Genomic DNA, 12,141 nt, shown 5'->3' with positions numbered 1-12,141 from the left:
ATAATATTTAATAATACAGTTTCAGAAATCCCCAACCTTGTTCAAACATTATGATTTTAATTAGTTTAGCCAACGTGTCTCAAAAATCCAGTTAGTATAAGGTTAAGACATCTGAGTTCTGCTAACACGGAAAGGACCTTATTTGCGCCTATCTTACAACGAAGATTACATAACATACTATTCAACAATTCCGAAATCAATAAATTCAAAAGAAAGAAGAGACCCCCCCCCCCCCCCAACCACGCATGCCTTTATTTTCAACAATATATAAACAAGAACTTCTTTTATATTGTTGTACAGATTCTGAGATTAAAAACTTTTTATATCTAGTTTTGCAAAAGATGGGCCTCTGTATTTTTCGGTTTACATGTAAAAACAGGAATTTCAAACAATAACTGTGACAAGAAGATTGCTCCAATATTTTAAATTAGAGCTTAGAATAGCTAATATCATTATCAATAAAAATTTTCAATCATATACGAATTCAACAGATACGAATTCGATAACAGGTGACGTAAAAGAAAGAAGAAAAAAAGAAAAATCCTACGCGAATATCCTCAAGTTTGTTCCTTAACCATTTCCAATATTCCGTCACACTTTGTCACCTGCTTATTAGTTTGGATTATTCATCATCAATTCCAAGATTGATCATTTCCACCCATATAAATGCAATAAGCCAGTTATTTAACAGATATATTAAATACTAGAGACATGAAAATTTAAAATAACTGGGGATTTATTATTATTTTTAAAGAAAAAAGTGGGGGCACAAAAGGTTTTTCCATCTGATTTCGGTCTAGAACCTGTCAACAGTGACTGCAGTTTAAAAAAATATATCGATAATATATATAATGCATCCTTTGTTAATTTAGTGTTAAGCTTCAATTTAAACGGGTTCTCAATTCTAAACTACATAAGGAATCACTTAAAATATAAGTTTGTATAATATAACTAAATTATTTCTCATTTAAATTGAAATTAATAAGCAGTACAAAAAAGCTTGACAAAAACAATTTCAACTGGTGTGACAACTCTGTAATAATAATTTAGAAATATGAGCACTTTTAATTTGCTGAGTTTATTCGCACTTAAATTTCGAAAAATTAACGATACTCTTTTTAAACATAATATTGTGCAAGCATACTACGAATTTAAACACTGAAGAATCTTAATTAAATCTGAATATAAACCCCAAAGTTTCGCTTCGCGTGTAATTTATTCAGTTAAAGACAAAGATAACAAGAAAGGAGGGAAACTAAAGACAGTACAACTTTTTTTTAAATAAGGCGCAATTAAATTCTCGACCATTTGTGTAGGCGGGGGTGGGTGGATAGTTTAAACAAATATGATCAAGAAAATAGAAATTTCTGACCAAAAATGCTAACCTTTGTGTTTACAGTGTGACAATAGCAGGCGATCGAACGAATTCAGCTTTAAAGAGAAATTGGCCAGTAAGACAACTGAGTAGGGTTGAAATTTAAGAGACAGATGGAGACTGAAAGATGAAATATATGAAGGTTTCAAAACGATGTGTTTACGTTTTTGCTATTTTAGAATGGCGCCTCCCTGTCAACAAATAATAAATGCTCCCTAACACTCTAGCATGGCATTTCGCCAGTAAGAAAACTTACAAGATCGGAAAAGTAATCGTTATAATTGCCGCCTATAGTTTTATTCACTGACAGTTTTGTTTAGTGTGTCGCCACAAACATGTTGGACCTTTCCGAAAGAAGATTGGAACTTATCATATTCCATAAGGTGAAATTATTAAAAATGTAAGACGTAGAAAGCATCCCAGCACCTAGCACACAACTGCACAACCTACCTTCTCAAGAAGACGTCTCTTCGGTTGGTCACCGTCATCCAGCTGAATGAATCCAAACAGGCAACTGAAAAAATATAATAAAACACCTTGCTCTTTATCTGAACCGTTAAACTTATAAGAGGAAGCGACAAAAGCAGGTGACAGAGAGAAACATTCAAAACGTGAAGGTATCCAGAGCAAGGTAGATATCGTGGGCCGAACCACATGACACACAGAGCATACTGACCTAAGAGACGCAGAAAAGGACAGATAGACTGATAAACCTTATTGCGTGTTTGAGTAAATAGCATCATTACATGAAAACCTCAACAGAATAATATCACAAAGTTGAAAATAATAACAAACCTATCAATTTCTAAAAGGTTTTGACGCTCTTCTGCCGTCAAAACCTGGTCAGCCGTGCTTTCGGTGAGCGTTTCTGTCCCCATGTTTCATTAAATACAAAGTAGAAACCCCAAGATAGAAGACTTTAAAAAAAAAAACAGGATGTAATCACTGAGCTACTGCTAGTTTAACCTCGACCTCTCACCCTTTAGTAACAACCAATCGTACGCTTTGCTTCAAATACAGTTAAAATCGGGCTTGGCATTTGTTAACGGAACACCGAGTGTCGTTGTAAATACTGCGCTACATCAACGCGCAACACAACTGTTTGATATTGCCGAAGTCATTTATAATAATAATAAAAAAGAAGTATTTAATAAAATTAATTATGCACTTTTTAAAAAATTGTATTAAATTACTTATAATAAAACGTAATCATTCATTATTTAATGCTAATTGTCATTGTCACGTATGAGTTGATTCTAGTTAAGATGACTAATTGCATTATCAATAACGTGATTGTTAACGGATGTAATTCCAATCGCACAAATAAGCCTTAGTGGGCTTCGTAGTTTGATAATAATGTCGGTTTCTTCTATCTTATGTTAAACTCGCTAAATATAAATGTATGGGAAAATACTGACATGTATCTGCATCTGACTACCAGCTACCATTAATTCTTCAACTCAACTTTTTGTGCCGAGATAAATCCAAAAGATTCTCTGCGCAATAAAATAATCATATTACTAAATATTCAACATTTTGTTTGACATATCCAACGTTTCTGATACCCATCCTAATTCATTTTATGTTAATCACTCATACTCATGTGAATGATGCCATCTCTGGTTTCTATCCTCCTCAACCTTACCCATATAATTGTCATCTAAAAGGAATCTAGAAACTTTTCATTGAAATTAGACTACTTCTTCAAAAAGAAACCTCCACTTCCATATCCTTAGCTTACTTTAAAAACTTCATACAATCTTTCTCACATAAAATTGCAACTCTTTAGAAACAACCTTCTCATCAACTAGCAGAAGTCTTATCAGAACATTGACATTGACCTCACCAGCCCAGGGATAGGTGCTGGCTCACCTCCTCATACTAAATATCTTATTTTTATTTTAGTCTTCATATAGTTCACATTTTTTCTTTTTTTTTTTTTTTTGGTGATAGACAGCATGGTGTTGATGCTTATAGAGATACAGCTACCAAACATATCCACTTGGTTTCTTCGGCAAGCTACTATATTTATTCATGTAAACTTCAACTAGATCTCTTTTATTACAAAATTAAAATCAACAAAGTCATCTGGTAAGTTTACGAATATCGTAAATGCTTTAACAGTTAATTGTTCTTGTACATCTAGTATATCAAAAATACTCTGTCAATCTTTTGAAGACCCTATTATACATTTTGAAAGAATGTGTACATCATATTGAGTTCCTACTTTTCCCCAACAAATTAAGAAAGTCGCTTTTCAGATAACATCCAATATGCATTTGTGATGGTGATTACAACTCAATGCAGAACAGATACTTCAAGGAGCTTCATCTATAAAGCGCCAATTTTTTTAGTTTTCCCACTTTGCGAATATACATTGACAAAAGATGTACACACAGGCACAAATTCAATCTATTAGTGGCACAGTGAAGATTTGTAAGACATCCCATAAATTCTCTATCTGAGATTCTAATGTGAATAGATGCGCACACTTAGATGTATGCATTGACAGTTTAACCAACACACCAACTCAATCACATTTAGAAATACTGGGAACTTTCTTAACCCAAAAAGTCTTGTTGCTTTATTAGCAACCAGCTTGAACTCTCTCAAGAACTTAAATAAAGCTCAAAGAAAAATCATACATACATGCAGACAGACAGACAGACAGACAAGATGAATGTCTAATGACGTAAATGTAATAGGTATGTCTTATAAGTGGTCAGTTTGGTTTACCACTAAAACTGCAACTGAAAAGTTGTTAAGGCAGCCTATCAAAGATGGCTAGAAGTGGTTCATCATAGAGTGGATATATATATATATATATATATATATATATATATATATACACACACACATGGGCCCCTGGTGATTTTCCTTCTCTTTCTTTGGACTTTCCTTTTTCTCCTTTCTGACGAAGAGCTATGCTCGAAACATTAAAAACTTTCTCGTTTTACTGAGCATCACACTAATAATTCTTGTGCATGTCCTCATATTCATTTTTCTCTTTTTTCTTTCGTTTTTTTATTTGTTCTTTGAATTGTCTGTTCATTGAATTGACTATACACTCACACACACACACACACATATTAGAAATAGAGAATAAACAAGCAAAACATGTGGTATCACTTTAGAGCATCTAATTTATAATTTAAACGTAGTACACCATAGTTATAGTAAATAGGTAAAGTTTCTTACATCTGTTTCAAGAATAGCATGTGGAGCATATGCTATTGAGCAAGGATTTCCATGAAAGCTAACTATTCTGTCATTGGAGAGAGAGAAATAAGTAAAGAATATCCTTAATTAATGTTATTAGTAGTTACCAGTTCATTGAAAAACTAAATAGAAAGATAATAGTGGTTAGTAATTCCATGACCAAAGAATCAATGAAATCTTTAGTAAAAGATAATATCTGTTAGCAGTTCCATTGTTGAAGTATCAAGGAAAATCTACCTCATTTTCCCTTCAAAGACAAAACTAGTAACTTCTATTACCTGTTACTTTAGATTTTCTTTGATACTTCAACAATGGAACTGCTAACTGATATCATCTTTTACTAAGGATTTCATTAATTTTTCAGTCATGGAACTACCAACCACTATTATCTCTCCTCAGATATGCCATAGTTTTTCTTTGAACTGGTAACTACTAATATCCTTAACGAAGGATATTCTCTCTCTCTCTCTCTCTGATGCTTAGCTATTCTAGAAACAGCTGTAAGAGCCTTTATCTATTTACTATAATTACTCTGCACTATGTTTAAATTATAGACACATACATACATACATACGTACGTACATTATATTTTGTAAGAGTCACTTTATCACATTTGCCCAATGACCTTCTGATGGGTTTAAATTCTCCATATGATTTCTTTTGGTTGTTGTACTATTATATCCCATCTCTGTTCTGTTACTGTACTGGTTCCATTTTATTTACACATTTACATGTTTTCTTGTCGTGTGCACATGGTAGTAGTTGAGTTTAGTTGGTTTTAATTTCATTACGTCTTTATTCTCGTATGACTGGTGGTGGGTGTTGTTATTCCATTCATTCTTTCTCTTGAGCACATGTGATGGGTTGGTGAGTTAGAATATGCTTTCTGTGTTTGTACAGCCTCTTTGTCTGTTATAATGTTGCATCTTTTTGATGACTGGATAGAATTTTTCCTTCAAATTGTTTTATCAATCCACTGTGGCTCTGTGTAGCATGTTAATAGAAACTGGTTATTTTATTTCTTTCATTATATATCTCTTACTCAAAGGTGCCAAACTGGCAGAAGTGTAAGCACGCTAGGCTAGATGCTTAGTAACATTTTGTCTGTCTTTACATTCTGAGTTCGAATTCCGCCAAGGTCAACTTTGCCTTTCATCCTTTCGGAGTTGATAAAATAGGTATCAGTTGAGTACTAGGATCAATGTAATCAACTTACCCCTCCCCTAGATTGCTGACCTTGTATCAAAATTTGAAGCCATTATATATATATATATATATAATTATGTGTATTTATTCTATCTTAATGAATAAAAATTCTTCTGATAGAATAAATGGGTTAATAGAAACCAATGTAGCAAAGAACACAAAATAACTGTGGTTAGCTCCTGTTTTTAAGGCAGGAACTCCTTGAAATTTTGGGTATTTGAGTATATTTAAGAATTTAAGGATTGGAGAAAACGCATGTTATAATTGCATACTTTATTCCTACATATGTTTCAAAGGATTACAACCTGTGTGATCCATAGGGATCTTTGATATTAAAATTGTAACCTTCTCATCAGGGAAAGCATGGGAATCATCTTAAACGTAAGACATTATGACCGATTATGAAAACAATAGATGGATAAGGTTATGACTTGATTCCCATGCTTTCCCTGATGAGAAGGTTACAATTTTAATATCAAAGATCCCTATGGATCACACAGGTTGTAATCCTTTGAAACATATGTAGGAATAAAGTATGCAATTATAACATGCGTTTTCTCCAATCCTTAAATTCTTATATATATATATATATATTAAAAATGGGGAAGGCTGGTTTATGGAATTACCTTAGGTTTCTCATCCATAAAGGGTTTAACTTCATGGCATATTGTCGAATCCCAAAAACCTGTTGGCCCATGACCTCTTAAAAATGTGGAGGGGGAAATGCTTCACTACTCAAAGGTCCTGTTGGCCAATGACCTCTAAAAAATATAGAGGGGGAAATGCATCACTACTCAAAGGTTGGGATACCTAAGGTAATCCCATAAACTGGCCTTCTCCATTTTTTAATATATACTGCTCTACATCTTAGAGTGTGTGTCTTCTTTCAGATTTATGTTTTTTACAAACTATATATATATCATCATCATCATCATCATCATCATCGTTTAACGTCTGCTTTCCATGCTAGCATGGGTTGGACGATTTGACTGAGGACTGGTGAAACCGGATGGCAACACCAGGCTCCAGTCTGATTTGGCAGAGTTTCTACAGCTGGATGCCCTTCCTAACGCCAACCACTCAGAGAGTATAGTGGGTGCTTTTACGTGTCACCCGCACGAAAACGGCCACGCTCGAAATGGTGTCTTTTATGTGCCACCCGCACAAGCCAGTCCAGGGGCACTGGCAACGATCTCGCTCGAAAATCCTACAGGAGCCAGTCAGGCGGTACTGGCAACGGCCACGCTCAAAATGGTGCATCTCATGTGCCACCCGCCCAAGAACCAGTCCAGGGGCACTGGCAACGATCTTACTTGGCTTGCCGGGTCTTCTCACGCACAGCACATTTGACAGGAAGGACAACAAAAGAAAGAAAGAGACCTTGATATTATGCAAATAGAGGAATTTATCTGTAAAAATATGTGACACTTATTCAGTAGCCATGATAAAACTCCGAGTTTTGGATGCCAGGGTGGGAGCCCACGCCAACATCTTTTCAGTTATCCGACAGGAATTTTCAATTGGCCGGATAACTGAAGAAATGTTGGCGTGGGCTCCCACCCTGGTATCCGAAACTCGGAGTTTTATCATGGCTACTGAATAAGTGTCACATATTTTTACAGATATATATATATATATATATGGGAGAATTTACGAAAAAACAACAGACAAAGACAGGTGGTAGGATGGGATCAAGCAACTTTTAGACATTATATTATGTCTATTTTTTAATTTTTTAAAACGACAATCATAACAATATTCATACATGTATAACATATTATGCTTTACATATATAATATATAAAAATATAAATATATATATGTGTGTGTGTGTGTGTGTGTAAATATATCTTACTTAACATGGATATACTGTAAGAAAGCCATAATATTGTGGTATTTGTTTGGAGAAAGCAATCCATATAGATGTATAGTGCTAAAAAACACAGAAGCATATCAGTAGCAGATGGAAGGTGTCTGACAGGATTTCTGCGTACTTGCATGACATCGGTAAAAAATATTCACCATCAGCTACATGCTCAGACAAATGTCACTTCTACTGATATAGAAAAACAGTGAGCTGGTGGGCTGGATAAAAAATATTTGCTAGTGTTCTGTGATCCTTTCACCTACAATGTGGGACCTTTCTCTAATATAGTTTGTAATGGTGTCTTTGCATTGCTCTTCCATGTGTCTAATGTGACAGGAATACATTGAAAAGAAGCAAACATCTCTACTCTATCAACTTGCTATACAGAATCATCATGAATCAATAAAAAAAATATCAAATTTTCTTTCCACACATCCAAAAGACCCAACATTATAACAAATAATTGAGGCTGTAGGAATACAGGAAGCTAATGCAGACCCTCCAGATACACTCAATAGAAAGAAAAAGTTGAGTAACAATAAGCCCCACAACCACTACACTCCACTCTTTTATTCACTCTATAGATCATGTTCCTGAGACAACACAGTGTTGAGTCAAAACATACTTACTAGTGCTGGTATCTCAATAAAATCCACCCAATACACTTTGTAAAATAGTTGTCTTCAGGAAGGGCACCCAGATGTAGGAACCCTGCAAAAAAGGAAATGAGACCTTCCCAGGAGAGCAGTAACTTCAAACAAGAACTGACTTGGACCAAGACAACCTACCCAATTCATGCAAGCATGTAAGACATAAAAGTATGATGGTATATAATGGGCTTCCATACATTTTCTGTTTAAGAAATTCTACTCTTAAGTGGGATTGAACCCAGAACCTTGTTATTGTGAAGTTGATTTCTTAATCACAGCCATGCTTGTATCCCATTAGATAATATATCAATTTTTGTAAGGGCAATAGGTATAGAAGGTATACTATTGAACCAGGGAAAAGCAAAGTTGACTCCATGTCTCCTAACTCTTACATTTGCAAAATGCATTTGCATAGAATAGAACACTTTTCACATAATTTTTTTATGTAATAGAAATTCCAACAATCATAGAACATTATCAGCCTTTTTAATATCAAAAATTATTTGACCCTTTGTATGTGGAAAGTTACTTTTAATTGCAGAAAACAGTTTTACCTAATGGCTTTGAATAGCTTCTTATGCTGCAAGAAGCAGCAACACTCCTTTGGACACGTTATACAAAAGACAATTTTTCAGATTTTCTTAATTTTTTTCCCATATTTCACCAAATGTCTCTTATAGAGCAAGGATCAAATACGTTTTTGGTGGATATGGAAACTGTACTACAGGAAATGCAGAAACAGAAACTTTCCTTTTTGTTTTTTGGTGGATAGTTAACATTATCATAGGATTGACCATGAAATTTAATTATGCAGGCAAAGAATTAAATGTCCTGCAATATTTAGATTCATTAAGGTGGTGAGCTGGCAGAATCGTTACCATACCTAGCAAAATGCTTAGTGGCATCTTGTCTGTTTTATGTTCTGAGCTCAACTTTACCTTTCATCCTTTCAGGGTTGATAAAATAAGTACCAGTCGAGTACTTGGGGGTCAATGTAAACAGCTTACTCCCTCCGCCAAAATACTGGCCTTGTGCCAAAATTTGAAATCACTATTTAGATTCACCCATATATGTTTGGAGTTGATTTTATTTCTGCTCAGAAATGTACTAAATTGATTCAATCAGTTACATACCTACTTTATAAAATGTGGTATGGTGCCCTTCTGAAATAAATCAACACTCATAACTGGGCTTTTTAGTCAGTTAGTCTTAAGTTTATATTTTACCACAAGCAGTCATGGTCATGTAGTTATGAAGTTTGCTTCCCAACTACTTGGTTTCAGCTTCATTTCCACTGTGTAGTACCTTGAGCAAGTGCCTTCTACTACAGTCTTGGGTCAAGCAAAGGCTTGTGAGTGGATGTGGTAGACAGAAACTGAAAGAAGTTTGTCACCTGGTCCACCAGTCCTCAATCAAATCATCCAACCCATGCTAGCATGGAAAGCAGATGTTAAACGATGATGATGATATATATATATATATATATATATATATCATCATTTAATGTCCATATTGATGAGGACAGCTGTATCAAGAAGTGCCAAACTCTAATTGTGGAGGGAATCTGTGGAAGGGGTAGACTCAGGAAGATGTGGGATGAAGTGGTGAGAAAGGATTTTCAGTTGTTGGGCCTCACAGAGGGAATGACAAGGGAGTAAGACTTCTGGCAGCTTGCTATGTTTGAGAAGACACATCAAGTTAAGTAAAATTGTGGCTGTCCTTGCATATAGGCTTGTCCCCTACATTCCTCATCAGCTGAATGATCCTAATCTTGTGGACTCATGAGTGCTGGTGCCATGTAAAAAGCACCCATGCACATAAAAGTGCCCATGTCAGTGTCACATAAAGGAACTCAGTACATTCTGTAAAGTGGTTGATGTTAGGAAGGACATCCAGCTGTAGAAACCATGCCAGAACTGACATGGAGTCTGGACAGTTCCCAGCTGGCCAGCTCCTGTCAAACCATCCAGCCCATGCTAACATGAAAAATGGATGATAAATGATAATGATGATGATGTTCCATGGTAGCCTGGGTTGGATAGGTTGACAGGAATCAACGGCTCCAAGGACTGCATTGTGTGGTTTCTACAGCGGGATGTCTTTTACAGCATATACTGGATGCTTTTTTCATACCATCAACACTAATGAGGTCACCTTCTTTATAACCTTGAATCTCTTTACTTCTTCAGTGACCACAATATAGTTTTTATGGAAACAAGTGTTTTTTCCTGGTACACTCATTTCACTTATTGTGGAAAATGTTAAAAGTGAAATTTTTATCCTTAATGTTAGTAAAACTTTCAGCCAATAACACTGGGTAATAAAATTTTTATTCTTTTGTCTTTGGTCAATAAGTGTTATTTCCTATTTGCTTCTATCTAGAAATCAAAGGAAATGACTACTATTCCCTTCAAACTTTGCTTTTGTGACCTGGACATCAATATTTTGAAACTGATCCATTTTCCATTACATTTCAGACAGATTTAGTACTGAGTTGCTGAAGTAGAAATATTGTTATAGCAAATATTCTACTCTGTACCACAGGTTTGCTTGTCAGTTGCTTGACCCTAACCACTTGAGCATGCCCTTTAGTGGCTGACAATATGTGCATTTCTGATCATGAGTAGGAGTAGTCATGTGCTGAGAGGGATTCTTTAGATATTTCTACAGAAATTATAGCCAGCACTGATTTTGTACTGGCTATAATTTCTATAGAAAATCTGTAGAGATAACCTAACCTTAACAGGTGATATAATAATACTGCTAAAGCAGTAGAGCATGGTATTGACATATAAAAATATTTAATATATTATGTAGTATATTATGGTTGCATAATGAAATACAGTGTCCCTACAGATCATTAATAGGATTCTTTGGCGTTTGAATAAATATAACAAAAGCAAAGTTTGAAGGAAATATTAGCCATTTTTCATACTTTCTAGGGATAAACAAATAGGAGGACAACAAGAGTTGCTACTCAAAGACAAAAATTGTGTTACGCAGTGTAATCTTCCAGCAAAGCTACTTGTTCATCTCTTGGATTTGAAGTTTACTGACAACCACTTTTTATAGCAATGTGTCAACATGTTTCAACTTTTCCTGCATCTCAGACTTCAGTTATTTTTCCTGCACTCTTTCCTTTTTACATAAGAACTGTCTCAAGTTCTAGGACTCAAAGGGCTGGTTACCTGGTTTCTATGGAGTATAAGAGACTGAGATCATATTTCTCCTGAATGGGATGCCAGTCTGTCACAGGGTAACTCATTTACAGCTGAGTGGACCGGAGAAACTTGAAATGAAGTGTTTTGCTCTAGAACACAATGCACCACTCAATCTGGGAATGGAAATCATAATATTGTGACTGCAACTCCCTGACCACTAAGTCATGCACCTTCACCTCTACAGTGATGACATGTTCATTATTACCTTTAACCACATACAAAACTCAAAACTTTCATGTGGATAATATCACTCTTCACTTCCCCTGTCCTTTTACTCACAACTTTAATGAACAGAGATCTCAAATTGTCCTGAAATGGCAATACAGTAATCCAGCAGTAAGACAGACATATCAAGAACAAAAATCTACAATACTATATATCCTCCCAATTCATGAAGAATACATTCATAAGATCTTCACATTCTCTACAGATATTACGGTTTATAGATTCTAATGACCTTTCACTGATTATGTATGTGTAATAGGAGTAATTTTGGGTGATAGACTTAATCATCTGTCATTTGGTTTAACACTATTACTGGCCTTTAGACAGATTTGGTAGAGTTCACTTTGTTCCAAGCATTCAGGTCATGTCTCCAGTCTGA

General features: G+C 35.1%; 1 protein-coding gene across 5 annotated transcripts in view; it reads right to left on the bottom strand.

Moving 5' to 3' along the window:
• The window catches only part of LOC106880021 (histone demethylase UTY), a 185,083-nt gene extending 182,715 nt beyond the window's left edge, over positions 1 to 2,368 (bottom strand). For 3 of the 5 annotated variants that reach the window (XM_089353561.1, XM_089353556.1, XM_052968091.2), the window contains exons 1-2: positions 2,171 to 2,368; positions 1,826 to 1,889 (exon numbers count right to left, since the gene is read on the bottom strand). In XM_089353561.1, coding sequence (XP_089209687.1) covers positions 1,826 to 1,889; positions 2,171 to 2,253 — 147 coding nt within the window. In that variant the 5' untranslated portion in view covers positions 2,254 to 2,368. The remainder of the gene's footprint in view (positions 1 to 1,825; positions 1,890 to 2,170) is intronic. The other 2 variants (XM_089353569.1, XM_052968094.2) reach the window with 2 other exon arrangements.
• Between the last annotated feature and the right edge of the window lie 9,773 nt (positions 2,369 to 12,141).

The sequence above is a fragment of the Octopus bimaculoides genome, chromosome 1 (assembly GCF_046866305.1).
Source record: "Octopus bimaculoides isolate indiv1 chromosome 1, ASM4686630v1, whole genome shotgun sequence".
Taxonomy (NCBI): domain Eukaryota; kingdom Metazoa; phylum Mollusca; class Cephalopoda; order Octopoda; family Octopodidae; genus Octopus; species Octopus bimaculoides.
The sequence above is the reverse complement of the archived record's forward strand: the minus strand, read 5'-3'. Positions and strand labels throughout refer to the sequence as shown.